Raw genomic sequence first — 20,121 nt, 5'->3', positions numbered from 1 at the left:
TCCCAACCCAAACTGTAAGGACAGACAGGCACCCCCATGGAAAGGTAAGACCTGAGCACTTGTTTACCTGAGACAGACAAAGTGAACATCCTGCAGGAGAATTCAGTTAAAATTTAATGAACTTAGTGTGGACCAGCAAGAAAACAGAGATCGCCTGGGGGGCTGCAGACACAGGGAGTATTTGTATCCACTCACAGGCTCTTCTCCACAGATTTCATTGGATGCTTACAAAAAAGATTGAGGCTAGGGTGTGGGTACTGAGAAAGTGTGTCTTACTGTTCCCCCTGGAGGAGGGGGACAGTAGATCCTTTTGGAAAGACATGAAGCCCTGTCTGAGTCTTTCTTCCCTTCTTTGCTCCTATGAGATAAGAGCCTTAAACCACTGTGGAAAGAGAACAGAAAAACAGTCTTTCATCTTTGGCGAGGGACAAGAATATGTGCTAGGCCCAGAACTTTAGTGGAGGAGAAAGGGCAGGAGCACTGAGAAGGCCACACACCAGTCACCAAGGAAGACAGTGTTTGTCCAAGACCAAGGCTTCGTCCTAGTGTCAGAGAATCTTCCCATCCATACGAGGCTAACAGCTGTGGACTAACAGGTGACACTGGAGATCGGTGAGAGGCGCAAGAACATGGAGGCAGACCAGCTCAGATGCAGCATAAAAGGAAGACCAAAAAAGCTGAAGGTCGAACAGACACTGAGGAAAACATCCTCTGGCAAACCAGCCACTACCCTAACACAGTTCGAAGCTGGTGGTACATTGTGGGTAACCATGGCAGCAACAAATTCCAAACCACGCTTCTGTTCTGACAATAGATTGACTCAACCTCCACACACTAAAGATCTGGCAGAAGGAAAGGCGGGCCCATTTCCCAGGCATAAAAACTATTTACCTCAGTCTCAGCTATCTTACAGAGGATATCCTGCTTTCAAAAAAGTTTTTGAGGCATAAAAAGAAGGAAGGAAGGAACAACACACTATTGAGACAGGACACTTTTAAGACCAAATTCTTTGGAACTACCAGACATGGAATTGAGACAGGACATTTTTAAGACCAAATTCTTTGGAACTACCAGACATGGAATCTAAAATAACTGTTTAGTATGTTAAAATATCTAGTAGAAAAGGCAGGCAACTTGTATGGTCAGGTAGGATATTTCAGCAGAGATAGACACTGTAAGAAAATAAAATAAATGCTAAAAATGAAAATGACAGTAACATAGGTGAAAAATGTCTTCAACAAGCTCATTATTAAACTCGGTGTAGCCAAAGAAGGAGTCTGTGAACTTGTATACTGCTGAAGTGTGAAAAAAAATAGGGCAGAGCACCCATGAGCTGTGAGACAGTATCAAGTGGTCTGAATTTGTAAAGTCTGAGAAGGAAAAGAAAGAACACGGGGCAGAAGAAATACTTGAAGATGTAATGACCAAGAATTTTCTAAAATTAATGATGGACACCAAAGATCTGTGAAGCTCAGAGAACACAAATAGATCATCCCCCAAACCAGGCAAATGACAGAAAAACACCGAGGCATATCATATTCAAACTGCAGAATATGAAAGATGGAAAATATTGAAGGCAGTCAGAGGAAAGAGACTAATTCCAGAGGAAAAAAAGAACGCAGGGTTCTTGTTAGAACCCATGCAGACCGAAAGATAATGCAGCACATCTTTAAATGGCCAAAAGGGAGAAAATCCTTTCAACCCAGAATTCCGTACACAGCAAAAGTAATCTTTTCTTTTCTTTTTTCTTTTCCTTCCCCTTCCCCTTCCCCTTTTCCTTTCCTTTCTTTTCTTTTTTCTTGTCTGACTCTGTGGCCCAGGCTAGAGTGCAGTGGTGCAATCTTGGCTCACTACAACCTCTGCCTCCAGGGCTCAATTCATCCTCCCATCTCAGCCTCCTGAGTAGCTGAGACTGCAGGTACATGCCACTACATCTAGCTAATTTTTTTTGTATTTGTAGTAGAGATGGGGTTTCACTATGTTGCCAAGGCTGGTTTTGAACTCTTGGGCTCAAGCATTCTTCCCTCCTCAGCCTCCCAAAATGTTAGGATTACAGGTGTGAGCAACTGCATTCGGCAAAAATAATCTTTCAAAAATGAAGGAGAAATGCTCTCTCAGAGAAACAGAAATGGAGAGAATTCATTGCCATCAGACCTGCATTACTGGATATATTAAAGGAAGTTGTTTAGGAAGAAGAGGTTTGACATTAGACATTTGGATCTATACAAATACGTTTCTTGGAGATAGAGTTTTTATTATTTAAAAATATTTTTCTAATTTCTCTGAAAGATGACCATAAATTAAAAATATTAACACTATATTTTGTGTTTAGGGCATGTTATGTGAAATTAAATTTGTGACAAATTAGCTCAAAGATCAGAAGGGATCAGTAATTTGGAGTATACTGTTGTAATGTCTTTACACGACATATGAAATGCTATGACTTACTGTAAGCTAGGCTGTGATTAATTAAATATGTATGTTGTAAACCTAGGTCAACCACTAAAAACATTTTTTGAAAAAAATATAATAAGCTAATAGTGGAGATAAAATGGAATCATACAAATATATCCAGCTAATCTAAATGAACACAGAGACAGAAGGAAAACACGTAGATGGAACAAATAGAAACAGTGGTGAAGATTATAGCCTTTATTCCAACTACATTAATCATTGTGTTAAATGTAAATGGTCTAAACACACTATTTTTCAGCTTGGGTGCAAAAGCAAGACTCTAGTATATACTTTTTTTTTTTGAGATGGAGTTTTGCTCTTGTTGCCCAGGCTGGAGTGCAGTGGTGTGATCTTGGCTCACCGCAACCTCCACCTGCTGGGTTCAAGTGATTCTCCTGCCTCACCTCCCCAGTAGCTGGGATTACAGGCATACACCACTATGTCCAGCTAATTTAGTATTTTTAGTAGAGACAGGATTTCTTCATGTCGGTCGGGCTGGTCTCGAACTTCCGACCTCAGGTGATCTGTCCACCTCGTCCTCCCAAAGTGCTGGGATTATAGGCATGAGCCACCGTGCCTGGCCACTTTTTTTTTTTTTTTAAAGATCCATTCCTGCAGCTGTCTAGTATATACTGTCTATAAGAAACCCACTTTAGGCCACTTTAGGTCAGGAGTTCAAGACCAGCCTGACCAACATGGTGAAACCCTGTCTCTAGTAAAAATACCAAAATTAGCCAGGCATGGTGGCGCGTGCCTGTAATTCCAGCTACTCAGGAGGCTGAGGCAGTAGAATCGCTTGAACCGGGGAGGTGGAGGTTGCAGTGAGCTGAGATCGTGCCATTGCACTCCAGCCTGGGCGACAGAGGGAGACTCTGTCTTACAAAAAAAAAAAAAAAAAGAAAGAAAATAAACTCACTTTAAATATAGATGGGTTAGGCCGGGTGCGGTGGCTCACACCTCTAATCCCAGCATTTTGGGAGGCTGAGGTGGGCAGATCACCTGAGGTCAGGAATTCAAGACCAGCCTAGCCAACATGGTGAAACCCTCATCTCTACTAAAAATACAAAAATTAGCTGAGTGTGGTGGCATGCGCCTGTAATCCCAGCTACTTGGCGGGCTGAGGCAGGAGAATCTCTTGATCCCAAGAGGCGGAGGCTGCAGTGAGCCAAGATTGCACCACTGCACTCCAGCCTGGGTGACAGAGCAAGACTCCGTCTCGAAAGAAAGATTAAAAAATAAATATAGACACGTTAAAAGTAAAACCATATAAAATGATATACTGTGCAAACACTATCAGGAAAGCTAGGGTGGCTATATTAATATCAGACAGAGTAGACTTCAGAGCCAGGAAAATTACCAAGGATTAAAGAAGGACATGGGCCAGACATGGTGGCTCACACCTGTGATCCCAGCACTTTGGGAAGCTGAGGCAGGAGTATCGCTTGAGGCCAGCCTGGGCAATGTGGCGAAACGTCATCTCTACAAAAAATACAAAACTCAGCCCGGTGTGGTGGTGTGCACCTGTAGTCTCTGCTACTCAGGAAAGCTGAGGTGGGAGGATCACCTGAACCCAGGAGTTGGAGGTTGCAGTAAGCCATGATTGTGCCACTGCACTCCAGTTTGGGTGACGGAGCCACACCCTGTCTCAAAAAGAAAAAGGACATAACATAATGGTAAAAGTATCAATTCTCCAAGAGTACATAGTAGTCCTAAATACCTATATATCTAACAACAGGCCTTCCAAATACATGAATTAAAAATGGATGAAACTAAAAGGAGAAATAGATACATCCACAGACTCTACAGCATTCCTCTCTCAGTAGTTGATTGAACAGATAGATGGAAAATTAGGATATAGAAGTCCAGAAGAGCACCATCAACTAATTTGACCTAATTGGGATTTATAGAACAGACTGTCCCGCAGCAACAGAATACTGTGCATATATTTTCCTTTTTGAGACAGCGTTTCACTCTTGTTATCCAGGCTGGAGTGCAGTGGCGTGATCTCAGCTCACTGCAACCTCCGCCTCCCAGGTTCAAGTGATTCTCCTGCCTCAGCCTCCTGAGTAGCTGGGACTACAGGCACGCGCCACCACTCCTGACTAATTTTTTTATTTTTAGTAGAGACGGGGTTTCACCATGTTGGTCAGGCTGGTCTAGAACTCCTGGCTTCAAGTGACCCACCTGCCTCAGCCTCCCAAAGTGCTGGGATTACATGCATGAGCCACTGTGCCTGGCCCTGTGCATATGTTTTCAAGTTCATCTGGAATATTCACCAAGATGGTGGTATTCTAGCCCACAAAACAAGCTTTAATTGTATTTGAAAGAAGTGAAAGTACCATTGGCCCTCCATGTGTTTTGGTTCTGCATCTGTGGATTCAACCAACTATAGACTGAAAATATTTGGAAAAAAATTGTGTCTGTATTAAACACATACAGACGTTTTCCTTGTCATTATTCCCTAAACAATACAGTATAACTATTTACATGGTGTTTAAATTGTACCAGCCATTATAAGTAATCCAGAGATTATTTAAAGTACATGGGAGGATAGGCATAGGTTATATGTAGATACTATACCATTTGATATCAGAGACTTGAGCATCTGTAGATTTTGGTATCTGTATGAGTCCTGGAACCAATCCCCCATGGATACCAAAGGCTGACTATACATGAACGATGTGTGTGGGCCATAATGATTAGGCTAGAAATCAATAACAGAGCTAGCTATATTTGGAAACTGTCCATTTGGAAATTAAATAATTTTATTTATGTATTTTTTTGAGACAGAATCTCACTGTATAGACTAGAGTGCAGTGGCATGATCACAGCTCACAGCAGCCTTGACCTCCCTGGGCACAGGCGATCCTCCTCCCTCAGCCTCCCAAGTAGCTAGGACTACAGGTGTGTGTCACCATGCCTGGCTAATGTTTGTATTTTTTTTTGTAGAGATGGGGTTTTGCAATGTTGCCCAGTCTGGTCTCGAACCCCTAGGCTGAAGTGATCTGCCTACCTCGGCTTCCCAGAGTGCTAGGATTACAGATGTGAGCCATCACACTCAGCCTGAAATTAAATACCTTTAAGTAACCTATGGTTCAAGGAGGAAATCACAGGGAGGTAAAAACATTGTTGCGTTAAATGAAAGTGAAAGCACAGTGTATCAAAATTCATGGGATGCAGCTATAGCAGTGCTTATAGGGAAATAAAGAGCATTAAGTGCTTATAGCAAAAAAAAAAAATTCTATTGTATGGCCATACACTTTTCATATATCAGTTGATGGATATTTGGGTTTTTCCACTTTTTGGCTGTTATGAATGATACTGCTATTAACATACCTATACAAGTTTTTGTGTGGACATGTGTTTTCATTTCTCTTAGGTATATACCTAGGAGTAGAAATGCTACATCATATGGTAATTCTATGGTTAGCTTTTTGGGGAATTGTCATACTATTTTGCAAAGCAGCTACATTAATTTACATTCTCACCAGCAACTTAGGAAGGTTCTGCTTTCCTCACACCCTTGCCAACACTGATTTTAGCCATCCTGGTGAATGTGAAGTGTTACTGTGATTTTGATTTGCATTTCCCTAATGACTAATGATGTTGAACATCTTTTTATGTGCTGATTGGCCATTTTATTTTTTATTTTATTTTTATTTTTGTTTTTATTTTTTTAGTGTAGAAACAGGGTCTCACTCTGTTTCCTGGGCTTGAGTGCAGTGATGCGATCATAACTCATTGCAGCCTCAAGCTCTTAGGCTCGTGCAATCCTCCCTTCTCAGCCTCCTGAGTAGCTAGGGCAACAGGTGTGCCATGGTACCTGGCTAATATTTTAATTTTTTATAGAGGCAAGGTCTTACTATGTTGCCGAGGCTGACCTTGAACTCCTGGCCTCAAGTAATCCTCCTGCCATGGCCTCTCAAAGTGCTGGAATTATAGGTGTGAACCACCACACCCGGTCCATCTGTATATTTCATTTGGCAAAATGTTTATTGAAATCCTTTGTCCATTTCAAAAATTGTTTTGTGCTTTTATTACAGAGCTGTAAGAATTCTTTATTCTGGATACAAGGCCATTGTGAGATACATGCTTTACAGATATTTTCTTCCATTCTGTGGGTTGTCTTTTCATTTTCTTGATGGTGTCTTATGAGGTATAAAAGTTTTTAATTTTGGGCCAGGCGCAGTGGCTCACACCTGTAATCCCAACACTTTGAGAGGCTGAGGCAGGTGGATTATCTGAGGTTAGGAGTTTGAGACCAGCTTGGCCAACATCGCAAAACCCTGTCTCTACTAAAAATACGAAAATTAGCTGGGCATGGTGGTCCCCATCTGTAATCCCAGCTACTTGGGAGGCTAAGGCAGGAGGATCACTTGAACCTGGGAGGGTGAGGTTGTAGTGAGCTGAGATTGTGCCACTGAACTCCAGCCTGGGTGGCAGAGTGCAACTCTGTCTCAAAAAAAAAAAAAAAAAAAAAAAAGTTTTTAATTTCGATCAAGTCCTTTATCTTTTTTTCTTTTGCTGCTTGTGCTTTTGGTGTCATGTCTAAACCATTGCCTCATCCAAGGTCATGAAGATTTACTTCTGTTTTTTCCTCTAGGAGTTAGAGTTTTTGTTTATGGTGTGAGACATGGGTCCAGTGTCCTTTAGAAAGCTAAATAGTAGGTACAGATCTCTACATTGTAATATATACTACTGTATGACCCAGCCATCACACTCTTGGGTGTTATCCCAAATTCACATAAAATTCATGGGTATTTATATTGGCTTTCTTCATAACCACCAACAATTGAAAACAACTCACATCCTTTAACTGTCCCTTAACTTCCCCTTAACTGTGGCACATACTTACAATGGAATACAACTCAGCAATGAAAAGGAACAAAGGACTGACATTCCAACAACATGGATGAATCTCAGAGGCATCATGTCTCATGAGGGAAGCCAGATTCCAAAGGGACATGCTGTGTGATTTTATTTATACGTTTATGATATTCCTGGAAAACAGAACCATAGAAACAGATCAGGGGCTGCCCGTGGAGAGAGTGACTGCAGAGGAGCATAGGGTGATTTGCGGTTGTGGAACTGTCTATATCGTTATCGTTGTGTTGTTAGCATGACCATATGCTTGTCAAAACTTCAGGAACTGTACAGTAAAATGTGCAGGATTTTAATTTTCATAAATTATACCTTAGTAAAATAAAAGGACAATTTAAAGTAGTTGTTCAAAAGAATATGGTGTTTCTCCCATTGTAAAGCAGTTTTCAAGGCAAAGAGTTACCACACGGTTTCTCTCCTTTTTGTTTTGGTATCTGGTGTTTATCCCGAGTAAAAAGTGCAATTGCTCAGTGTAGATTTCAGCAGGATCACCAAGAACAGCAAGTGCTGCCAAGTTCTTCTCATTCTGTCCAGCCTCTGCTGCACAGATTTGGGCAGACGATGCCTGTTCTTTACAGATGTCCAGATAGCAGGTCATACTGTGGTAGTGACAGAATTCTCAAGAAATACTTGTTGAAATGTTGAGGATGAAGTGGCACTTGTCTTTATAATCCTGCCTGCTTAAGTTATACTTAAAATTTATTTTTTATTTTTAAGACAGCATCTTGCTCTGTTGCTCAGGCTGGAATGTAGTGGCACAGTCATAGTTCACTGCAGCCTTGAACTCCCCTGGACTCAAGCCATCCTCCCACCTCAGTCTCTTAGCTGGGACTACAGGCATATGCCTCCATGTCTGACCAATTTATTATTAAAAAAATTTTTTTTGTAGAGATGGAGGTCTCGCTTTTGCCCAGACTGGTCTTGAACTTCTGGCTTCAAGTGATCCTCCCACCTTGGCCTCCCAAAGTACTGGGATTACAGGTGTAAGTCACTGCACCGGGCCAATTTTTTTTTTTTTTTTTTGAGGTGGAGTCTCGCTTTGTCACCAGGCTTGAGTGCAGTAGTGCGATCTTGGCTCACTGCAACCTCTGCCTCCTGGATTCAAGCGATTCTCCTGCCTCAGCCTCCTGAGTAGCTGGGATTACAGGTGCGTGCCACCATGCCCGGATAATTTTTTTGCATTTTTAGTAGAGATAGGGTTTTGCCATGTTGGTTAGGCTGGTCTCAAACTCCTGACCTCGTGATCCGCCTGCCTCAGCCTCCAGAAGTGCTGGGATTACAGGCGTGAGCCACTGTGCCGGGCCAGGCCAGTACTTTTTTAAAAAGAAAATTTTCAAGCAGTGTGTATTAGTTTCTTGTTGCTGCTGTAAGATGTTACCACAAACTTTGCAGCTTAAAACAACACAAATGTATTATCTTACTGTTCTGGAGGTCAGAAGTCTTAAATGGGTAAGGAGGGCTGCACTTCTGCTGGATACTCATGGGAAGAATTCGTTTCCTTGCCTTTTCAGCTTCCAGAGGCTCCCTGAATTTCTTGGCTTGTGTCCCAGCATCACTCTGACCTCTGCTTCTGCCTTGACTCAGGCTCTCCTGCCTGCCTCTTTGCTTTATAAGGACCCTTGTGATTACATTAGGTCCGCTCAAATAATCCAGGATAACCTGCCTTGCAAGATTCTTTTTTCTTTGGACCGACACCTCCTCATTCCCCTTCTCTAGCCTCTAGTAGCCATCATTCTACTCTCTGCTTCTGTTGAGTTCTGATTGTTTTAGATTCCACGTAGAGGTGAAAACATGTGGTTTTTGTCATTCGGTGCCTGGCTTATTTCATTTAACAGTGTCCTCCAGGTTTATTCATGTTGTTGCAAATGACAGAATTCCTTTCTTTTTTAAGGCTAATAGAATTCCATTGTGTGTATATATATATTATATTTTTGTTATCCGTTCATCTATTGATAGACACTTAGACTGAGTCTTTATCTTGACTTATAAATAATGCTGCAGTGAACATGGGAGTGCAAGCATCTCCTCAGCATACTAAGTTCAAGTCCTTAGAATAAATACCCAGAAGTGGGATTGCTGGATCAAATGATAATCTAGTTACTAGTTTTTTGGGGGGACTCCATACAGTTTTCCATAATGGCTACACCAATTTACATTTCCACGAACAGTGTACAGGTGTTCCCTTTGCTACATCCTCATCAGTGCATGTTATCTTTTGTCTTTTTGAGGATAACCATTCTCACAGGTGTGAAGTGATGGCTCATTGTACTTCTCTTTCTCCTTTTTCCTTTAAGTCTCTTCCCCAGTTGGAAATCATTGTGGTTTTGATTTGTATTTCCCTAATGATTAGCAATGATGAGCAATATATCTGTTGGTCATTTGTGTGTTGTTTTTTTTTTTTTTTTAAGACAGAGTCTTGCTCTGTTGCCCAGGCTGGAGTGCAGTGGCACAGTCTCGGCTCATTGCAACCTCCATATTTTGGGTTCAGGCGATTCTTCTGCCTCAGCCTCCCAAGTAGCTGGAATTACAGGTGCCCACCACCACGCCCAGCTGAGTTTGTATTTTTAGTAGAGATGGGGTTTCACCATGTTGGCCAGGCTGGTCTCGAACTCCTGACCTTAGGTGATCCACACGCCTTGGCCTCCCAAAGTGCTGGGATTATAGGCATGAGTCACTGTGCCTGGCCTCATCTGTATATCTTCTTTTGAGAAATGTCTGAATATTTCTGACATTTCAGGATTTCTGAATTTTCAGACAATATTCAGGTCTTTTGCCAATTTTTAAATCGGTTTTTTTTTTTTTTGCTATTATTTTGAGTTCCATATATATGGAAAATATATATAATTTTTTTTTCTTTTTTGGAGGCAGCATCTCATTTTGTCGCCCAGATTGTAATGCAGTGGCATGATCTCAGCTAACTGCAGCCTCGGCCTCCCAGGCTGAAGTGATCCTGTCATCTTAGCCTCCTGAGTAGCTGGGACTACAAATATGCACCGCCAAACTTGGCTAATCTTAAAACATTTTTTGTAGAGACAAGGTCTCACTGTATTGCCCAGGCTGGTCTCGAACTCCTAGGCTCAAGCAATCTTCCTGCCTCGGCCTCCTAAAGTTCTGGGATTATAGGCATGAGTCATGGCACCTGCCCTATATTTTGTATATTAACCCCATATTAGATGTATTGCTTGCAAATATATTCTCCCAATTTGTAGGTTGTCTCTTCACTCTGTTTACTTTGCCAGGCTGAAGCTTTTTGGTTTGTTGTAATCCCAGTTGTCTATGTTTGCTTTTGTTGCCTGAACTTTTGGGGTCAAATCCAAAAAATGATTGCCCTGAGCAGTGTTGTGTTGTTTTCCCTGTGTTTTCTTGTAGTATTTTCACAGGTTCAGGTTTATGTTTAAGTCTTCAATCCCTTTTGAGTTGATTTTTCTATATGATATGAGACAGTGGTCTCATTTCATTCTCCTGCATGTGGATATTCAGTTTTCCTGACACCCTTTATTGAAGAGACTGTCCTTTTCCCATTGTGTGTTCTTGGCACCTTTGTCAAAGATCAGCTGATTGTAAATGCATGGGTTCATTACTGGGCTTTTGTTTATGCCAGTCCCATGCTGTTTTGATTACTGTAGCATTGTAATATAGTTTGAAGTAGTGTGGTACCTCTAGTTTTATTTGTTTCGCTCAAGATTGCCTTGGCTGTTCAGTTTTTTTCGTGTTTCCATTAGACTTTTAGAATTATTTTTTCTATTTATGTGAAAAATGACATTGGAATTTTTATAGGGATTGCATTGAATCTGTGGATCACTTTGGATAGTATGGACATTTTAACAGTATTAATTCTTCTAATTCAGAATCCAAATCTTGAGATCTCCTCATCTCAAGATTCTTAGTCACCAAAGTCTCTTTTATGGTAATGTATTCACAAGTTCTGGGGATTAAGTTGTGGACATCTTGGGTGGGGGTGCATTTTTCTGTGTAGCACACAAGAGAAATTATTTTGATAGTGTCTCAAATGTAAGATCACTAGAAGGTGAGGTAAATCGAGAAATGTCCTATTTTCTGGAACTGCAAAGTGGATATAATGACACTTTTGAGGATAAAAAGTCACGTTAATAACATGTGTTGTTAAAGGAAAAGGGAGGAAGGCATGGTGTGTTGCTGGTTGAGATTCTGCATTTGGTTTTGTTGTTGTTGTTGTTTTAGAGACAGGGTCTCTCTTTGTCTCCCAGGCTGGAGTGCAGAGGCACAATTGTAGCTCACAACGTCGAACTCCTGGGTTCAAGCGCTCTTCCCACCTCAGCCTCCTGAGTAGCTGGGACTACAAGTGAGCACCATCATGCCTGGCTCATTTTTTAAATTTTGAGATGGGGTCTCGATATATTGCCCGGGCTGGCCTTGAGCTCCTGGGCTCAAGCAATCCTCCCACCTCCATCTCCCTAAGCTCTGGAATTACAGGCATGAGCCACTGGGCCTGGCCTTCTTTTATTTTTTTTTTTAAAGGGCAAAGTTGTACCTTAATGCTAACACTAGAACACCATAGCCTAATGTGGGGCCGAGAAAAAGTGGCAAGTGCGTGAATTATTGGTAAATATGATCCTCCTTATTTTTAGGTTATTTCTTTAAAATTTTACACTAGCAATACACAAATATTTCTGCATATTATTAATAAAACCTTTGTCAAGTCTGCAGAGCAAAAAATGAAAATTCTCTAAGCAAACTATATTCTTTTCTGTAGGGATACCTATTGGTGTGTATTTTCCACATCTTTATGATGTATTTAATATGTATGTGTTTTTGCTTTTTAAGAAATTTTTAGAAGTTTTGTTTCTTCTGCTTTACATAAATGAGATCACTTTGTGTCTAGTAGCGGATCCTCTTCTTAAATGTTTTATATTGCCTTTATTAAAGACACCAGCACCCAGAAAATTATGATGGGTGTTAGATGGTGATGATAACAGTAATAGGTGTAGATAATGCTGTTTCATTTGCAGGCATTATTCTCGGTGCTTTATTAACCCCTTTAATCCTCACTATTCTATGAGGCAGGTATTATTATTACTATTATTATTATTATTATTATTGAGACGGAGTTTCGCTCTTGTTGCTCAGGCTGGAGTGCAGTGGTGTGATCTCGGCTCACCGCAACCTCTGCCTCCCGGACTCAAGCGATTCTCCTTTCTCAGCCTCCGAAGTAGCTGGGACTACAGGCATGTGCCACCACGCCTGGCTAATTTTGTATTTTTAATAGAGATGGGGTTTCTCCATGTTGGTCAGGCTGGTCTCGAACTCCTGACCTCGGGTGATCTGCCTGCCTTGGCCTCCTAAAGTGCTTGGATTACAGAGCCACCATGCTTGGTGAGGCAGGTATTATTATTATCCTCACTTTATAGATGAAGAAATGGAGGCAGAAAAATTGAGGTATTTGCGCCACTTTGTGCAGGAAATGTGGTAACTGAGGTCACAGCCAGGCCATCTGGCTCTGAGGCCTGCACCACACTGTTGTGCTACTTTTGCATTTACAGGAAAGGGCTAAGCACAGACAAAATGTGAGTGCGTTATTTGGGAATTTTAAGCAAAGCTTCATTGGTAAGTTGGCTCGTTTTCTTCCCTTCTATGGCAGTTACACAGTTTTTTATTCTTAACTCATGTGGGACAAGAAAGGGTCTTTTGAAATGAAAGGATCAAATCTGAGCTTTTAAATTCTAGTCTGTTTTCTCCTCTTCTGCTAAGAGAGTAGATTTCTAAATCAGTTCTGATTTTATTTACCCTTGTAGTTTAGAGTGTGCCTGACTTTCATGATACTTGGCTGTCTTCTGCTATAGTAAAGTATCTGCCGTTAAGTTTGATGTCCCTTGATCATTTTGTTTTCAAAAAAGAGATGGCTATTTTTAAAAACCCAAAATATGTAGATCTTGGTTTTTAAATACCATTCTATAATAAAACGAGTCAGGAATCCTTGAAGAAATGATTGATTCCAAATGAGGGGAAATACAAGATGAACCTGGAACATCTTTTAGTACCAGAAAGTGAGAGAAAGAAGAAAAACTGGAGGAAAAAAAAAAAGGAAGCAAGTCAGGGACATAGGAACCAACATGAAGGAAGTCTTAGTGATTAGAGCTGGGATGTTTGAACCACAAAATAAATACTGATCATCGTTCGGGCACGGTGGCTCACGCCTGTAATCCCAGCACTTTGGGAGGCTGAGGCGGGCGGATCACAAGGTCAGGAGATTGAGACCATCCTGGATAACACGATGAAACCCTGTCTCTACTAAAAAATACAAAAAGTTAACTGGGCGTGGTGGCGGGCGCTTCTAGTCCCAGCTACTCAGGAGGCTGAGGCAGGAGAATGGCGTGAACCCAGGAGGCGGAGCTTGCAGTGAGCCAAGATCCCACCACTGCACTCCAGCTTGGGCGACAGTGTGAGACTCTGTCTCAAAAAAAAATAAATAAAAATAAATAAATAAATACTGATCGTCATGGATTATCTGTGTAATAAATATGTAGATATAAATCTGTACAGTAATATCCATGAGTCTCTGCTACATTTAATAATCGAAAAACAAGTTGGAGGTTGGGCACAGTGGTTCAGGCTTGTGATCCCAGTACTTTGGGAGGCCAAGGCAGGTGGATCGCTTGAGTGTAGACATTCGAGACCAGCCTTGGCAACATGATGAAACCGTGTCTCTACTAAAAATACAAAAGTTAGCCTGGTGTGGTGGCGCGTGCCTGTAGTCCCAGCCACTTTGGAGGCTGAGGGAGGAGGATTGATTGAGCCCAGGAAGTTGAGGCTTCAGTGAGCCGAGATTGTGCCACTGCACTCCAGCCTAGGTGACAAAGTGAGACCCTGTCTCAACAAAAAGTGAACTGAAGAAAGAGCAGCTTTTTTGTTTTTTGTTTTGTTTTGTTTTTTGAGATGGAGTCTCGCTCTGTTACCCAGGCTGGAGTACAGTGGCACTATCTCAGCTCACTGCACCCTCCGCCTCCCAGGTTCGAGTGATTTTCCTGCCTCAGCCTCCTGAGTAGCTGGGATTACAGGTACCCATTGCCATGCCCAGCTAATTTTTGTATTTTTAGTAGAGATGTGGTTTTGCCATGTTGGCCAGGCTGGTCTTGAACTCCTGACCTTGAATGATCCACCCTCCTCGGCCTCCCAAAGTGCTGGGATTACAGGTGTGAGCCACCGTGCCCAGCCTATTATGATAGAATTCTATTAGTACATATGGAAGGAATGATGGAAATAATTTGTCAGTAGGTACTTACAAGTAGTCATTTTTATAGGTAAGCACTACCAATGGATGCTATTATAAAATTAGTGATAGTATGAGAAAACAGGGTATTTGTATAGTCTGAAAATATCTCTCCATTAATTATTAACTACAAAAGAAAAACTGATAGCTTCATGACAGAGAAACCTGAGAGATAGCACCTTGCCTGATGGTCGCCTTTACCAGCTCCCTGTTGACACTATGTAGCTTGCTCCTGTGCCCCAAGAAGGGCACAAGCTCGTTACTGTGTTGTTCTTGCCAGAATTGCATAACCTCAATCTAGTAATGAGGAAATACTAGACAAACCCAAATGGAAGGTTCTGTAAAACAACTGACCAGTGGGGAAACAAAGACTGGCCACACTTAGAGAATGGAGGAGACCAAAGAGATGTGACAGGTGAATGCAGGATCCTGGGCCAGGAAAAGGGCATTGGTGGTCAAACTCGTGAAGTTTCAGTAAGGCCTGTTGATGAATTAATAGTAATATGTCCATGTTAGTTTCAATAATTATACAATTATGTAAGATGTTAACATTAGAGGAAGCTGGATAAAGGGCATATAGGAACTCTGTGTACTCATTTTGTAACCCTTTTGTTAGTGTAAAATTATTTTTTAAAAGTCTAAAAAATGTAAAAAAAAAAAAAAAAAAGGCCAGACATGGTGGCTCGACACCTGTAATCCCAGCACTTTGGGAGGCTGAGGCAGATGGATTGCCTGAGCTCAGGAGTTTGAGCCCAGCCTGGGCAACATGGTAAAACCCCATCTGTACACAAAACCCCCCCAAAAACAACTTAGCTGGGCATGGTGGTGTGTACCTTGGTCCTAGCTCCTCAGGATGCTGAGGTGGGAGGATTGCTTGAGCCCAGGAGGTGGAGGTTATAGTGAGCTGAGATTGTGCCACTGCTTTCCAGCTTGGGCAACAGAACTAGACCCTGTCTCAAAAATAAATAAATTTAAAAAAAAGAAAACACTCTGTCTTGTCTAGGGTGTAGTAGACAATGATGGTATTTCATACATTCAGTAGTCAAATCGTTGATGTCTTGTCTAGGCTGTAGTAGACAGTGATGGTGTTTCATACATTCAGTAGTCAAATCACTGGGGACCTGTCATGTGCTAGGTACAGTGCCGACTATCATGGAAACGAGATGGAAATAGAGCTCCCTGCTCTCAAGGAGCTTACAGAGGCCGAGACAATCATGCAGACAGTTGTTATCAGTTAGGTCATGTCCATAATGTGTGCAGATGAACGTTCAGTGGGTGTGTAGTAGAAAGAACCCCTAATGTATCTATGGAAATTAAAAAATCTTATTTAGAGACATTTTGGATTTAAATACCTTTATGCTCAGGTTGAATTCTTTGTAGTAGATTTTGCCACTTTTGCCATTGGTCACCTGCAATGAAAAGCTTCAGGGTAGGTGGCAGTAAACAGATTTCCATGGTATCACCAGAGTCCCGCCTGTGTGGGCATCATTTGCTTTATGCAGCGTGTACTGAAATGAGAGAGAAAGGGGGAAGGAAGGAAAAGGGGAAAAGGAAAGAAATCTGGCCTAGCACAGTATCGGGTGCCTACTTCATTTATCATTTGTAAACGGACTGTGGGAAGTTTATGGCTCTGGAAGAAAAGGAGGGCGGTGCTGGGTGAGGGTCTGGGGTGGGAAGAAAGGAAGGGAAGGCGCATCCCCTCAGTGCGTGGGGCAGTTATGAGCGGGAGGCTCTGTGAAGCCTCAGGGCTCAGAGAGCTTTTCCTTTTTTCATTCCTGAGTGTGTAAGTCTTAGGATTTTGTGTCTGAAAGTAGCTTCTGATAATTAAGTGAAACCAGTGATCAGAACCTGTCTTCAGGAGCAGAATGTAAGATGTAAATAATGTTCATTTGGGATGCTTCCCAGTTGTGGTCTCCCTTGGTTGCAAAAATAGTGACGTGGCAGAGGGACTACAGGTTTCTGAAGACAAGATGCAGGCGGGACTGTCGCCTTTCTCCTTGTGTTACGGAGCGGAGGTGAGATAGTGTTTCTATTTCAGCCATCCCCCCTTTCTCTTTCATGCGTCCTTAGTCACCAGTTCCCAGGTTATTTGATTTCAGAAGTCTTTTTTGCAGATAAATTGTTGAATAACCTAATTTACATGTGAAACTTCAGTTCCCGTCTCCCTACATGTTTCTTATTTTCTGTTATCAATGAGAGAGGAATGAGTGTATCATGCTTAGGGGAGCTGAGCAGGAAATAAGCTGTTAGCCCCAAATAGAGGAATTAAAGGAGGGTGTCGACGGCCCAGGAAAGCAGGGCGGCTCCATCGCGGCAGCCCTCATTTGCTGGCCTCTAGAAACAGCCCCACTGTTGGGGCTGTGTGGGTGCAGTTCTGTCTCCAGGCCTTTCCCTGCACCGTGTCCCGCATGTGGATGTTCTGCCCTGACTTGTTTCATGATGACATATCAGATGTGCTCATTTGGATCCAGAGGAGATAACACTGAAGCCTGGATTTTGATCAAGATTGCTATAGTTTGTAAAAATGGATTGTAAAATAACTAGTGTCTCTTTGATACAGAATTTCAGAAACTGTGGAGGAGTGTCACTGTAGATTCCATGGACGAGGAGAAAATTGAAGAATATCTGAAGCGACAGGGTATTTCTTCCATGCAGGAATCTGGACCAAAGAAAGTGGTGCGTAATCTCTAGCAAAGCAGCTTAATCCCCTGCCCTGGGAACTGTTAGCCTGCTCCGCTTTCTGCCCTCTGAAGAGCCGGGAGTCGTTCCTCCGCCATTGTTTCTCAGTGTCCACAGCCCAGGACATGTCTGAGGTATTGCAGACCCGCCCTCGGTGCTGCTCCAGGCCTGTGAATGCCTTTCCACACCTAGCTCCTCCCAAGTAGTCCTGCTCTTGAGGTCCAGCCATATGGAACCTTCCAGGGCCTGCGTGTTCCCCACTCTCCCACTCTAAGCTGCTACAAGCCCTTCTCCCCATTCTTAAAGGGAGGCTGCGCCTTGATCTGCACAACCTTTCAGACTTGAACGGGGCCCTCCCCTGCTCCATGAGCCTCGCCGTCCTGGTGCTTGGTTCTGCCATAGTAACTTTCAGGTCCTCTAGGAACCAGATATTTTTGTCCGTATAGTCTCTAAATCCTGCTCACAGGGGATGTTAGTAATTAAATGATGACTTTTACATTGCCTTGCACCAGCAAATAAAATCTGTAGTCCAAGAACAAAGCCCAGGGGGGATGATTCACCAGCACCCTTGTTAGCAGTGCTGTGCGCCTCCCCCCTTTCCTTGTCCACCGTCATGCTTCATAGCTTGTCACCTGTGTCTTTCTGGGGTGTGGGGTGGGGATGTGTGTTCGGTGAATTTTTAGGACTCACCAAAAGGGAAGCTTTATTGTCAATCTCTTTCCACAAATGAGTGTAATTGCAGCCCTTCATGATTTCCTATTATTGTCTCATTTGTTAATTTTTTCATCATGTGATGCTAATATTTCAAGTATATAGAAAAGAATAGAGAATATTACAGACCTTCATGTGCCCCTCCTTTCTCAGGATTTTGCCATATTTTCTTCAGATCTTTTTAAAATCGGTAATGGTGGATACGTTTTTAAACCTGATGACAGAGACAGAGCTGAAGGGCTTTACCGCCCCTTTTGTTTGACTTAGTGCCTAGAATCATTTTGGTAGGTTTTTGTGCCTGCTCCTTCATTCCTGATGGCATCTGCATCTCGGGAACAGAGGCCCGGGGTCTGGTCAGGGTGTATGCTGTGCCCCCATGTGTGCTGCTGGGCGGCAGAGCAGGAGAAGGGTCTGAACCTGGCATCCTCAGCTGCTGGCATCTGGGCACGCTCAGAACATCCTGGCCGCACCATCCCTCAGAGCAGCTGTTGTTTCTAATTGTTTTTACCTTTTCCTTTAGGCCCCTATTCAGAGAAGGAAAAAGCCTGCTTCACAGAAAAAGCGACGCTTTAAGACTCATAACGAACACTTGGCTGGAGTGCTGAAGGATTACTCTGACATTACTTCCGGCAAATAGGGAACAGTTTTGCCCTGGAACAGATTCACAGATACACAATCAGGAGCGTTCTTGCTGATGCGTGGGGTCTGAAGACTGTCTTCCTATCTGCTTCTTACGGCTGAGGAGAGGAGCAGTTCAGTTTACAAAACAAGTGCAAATTACCAAACTCAAAGCTTATTTGAGTAGAATGGGCTCATGGGCAATGTGATGTTCCCTGTTAACCTTCTGTTACTCCCTGGGAGAAAGGTGCTGAGTGTGGCATGCAGGTGTCTTTGCTGTATTTTTCCTGGTTCCTTTCTTCCTCGTTTGTTACTTTAGAGCAAGTTTGCCCATAGTCTTGAATGCAATATTTGTTTATTCCAAAAGAACATATTTATAATAAAATCATTGTAGAAGGATTTTTAAGATGTTAGTGAATTCTGTTTCTTTTCATTCTCGGAAATGGCAGGAAGCAGCTCCAGTCGCTGATTTCCATGGGTCACGTGCTGGGGATGTGATGAAGCCTGCAGCCTGCGTTGTGTTGCTGAGCACATGGATTTCACCACTGGAACACAGGTGTGCTGCTTGTTAGCAAGCTGAGCAATAAAGATGTGCTGGATGTCATTGTTAATGTTTTCTTTTAAAAAGAAGCATCAATGTCAGCCGGGCAAGCTGGTTCACGCCTGTAATCCCAGCACTTTGGGAGGCTGAGGCGGGTGGATCACGATGTTAAGAGATTGAGACCATCCCGGCCAACATGGTGAAACCCCGTCTCTACTAAAAATATAAAAATTAGCTGGGCGTGGGGGCGTGTGTCTGTAATCCTAGCTACTCGGGAGGCTGAGGCAGGAGAATCACTTGAACCCGGGAGGCGGAGGGTGCAGTGAGCTGAGATCGTGCCACTGCACTCCAGCCTGGTGACAGAACAAGACTCCGTCTTAAAAAAAAAAAAAAAAAAAAAGCATCAGTGTCCAGCTTCTTGGGTTTGGTAAATTCCAGGATGGCAAGCCTTTGTAGTGTCTCCTTGTCAACCTGAACATCAGCTATACCACGCCCCCACCCTCATGTGGCCTGACCCGAGGTGGTTCTGATGGAGATGCCCTCTGTCACCCTGTCACTGGCCCAGCTCATGAGAGCCATTACCAAATATGTGAGCGTTCTTTAGAGTGAGGGTGACTCACGGGAAATTCACATGGTTCCTGCTTTCTATGGCAAAGTTTGCATTTTCCTCACCTGCACTCTTTATGTTCTGCTGTGTGGTCTTTTGTGCTGGTTGTCATGGTCCTCCTGTCACAGCATGGGATAGTAGTGGATTAGGAAACGAGGTGTTGGTTCTCAGAAAAGGCATGATGGAAACCCAGAGCAGGAAGTGCTTTGTGCAGACGACAAATAACCTTTTTTTGCTTTTTCAGTTCTCTCTTTTCTCCTTACCTCTCATCCCTTTACAGTGTCATCTGTTTGCTTTATCTCTTTCTTACCTCCAAGCCCCAAAACGTGGCAGGAGAGGATGTAACTGAGGTTCCCACGATAATTTAGAACACAGGAAATACAG

The 20,121-nt window shown here is 42.7% G+C and overlaps 1 protein-coding gene and 1 long non-coding RNA gene across 2 annotated transcripts in view; one reads left to right on the top strand and one right to left on the bottom strand.

Moving 5' to 3' along the window:
- The window catches only part of GTF2E2 (general transcription factor IIE subunit 2), an 81,667-nt gene extending 62,679 nt beyond the window's left edge, over nt 1-18,988 (top strand). Inside the window, exons 7-8 of the mRNA XM_024251408.3 lie at nt 17,142-17,257; nt 18,492-18,988. Of these exons, the coding sequence (XP_024107176.1) occupies nt 17,142-17,257; nt 18,492-18,608 (233 nt within the window). The 3' untranslated portion in view covers nt 18,609-18,988. The remainder of the gene's footprint in view (nt 1-17,141; nt 17,258-18,491) is intronic.
- On the bottom strand, nt 337-3,329 carry LOC134761828 (uncharacterized). Its single transcript, XR_010140977.1, has 2 exons — nt 498-3,329; nt 337-382 (listed from the first exon to the last, which is right to left on the bottom strand). It is a non-coding gene; the product is annotated as an uncharacterized LOC134761828 (long non-coding RNA).
- Nucleotides 18,989-20,121: the final 1,133 nt, after the last annotated feature.

Source organism: Pongo abelii, chromosome 7, assembly GCF_028885655.2.
Source record: "Pongo abelii isolate AG06213 chromosome 7, NHGRI_mPonAbe1-v2.0_pri, whole genome shotgun sequence".
Taxonomy (NCBI): Eukaryota; Metazoa; Chordata; class Mammalia; order Primates; family Hominidae; genus Pongo; species Pongo abelii.
This window is presented reverse-complemented; position numbering and strand designations above follow the sequence as displayed.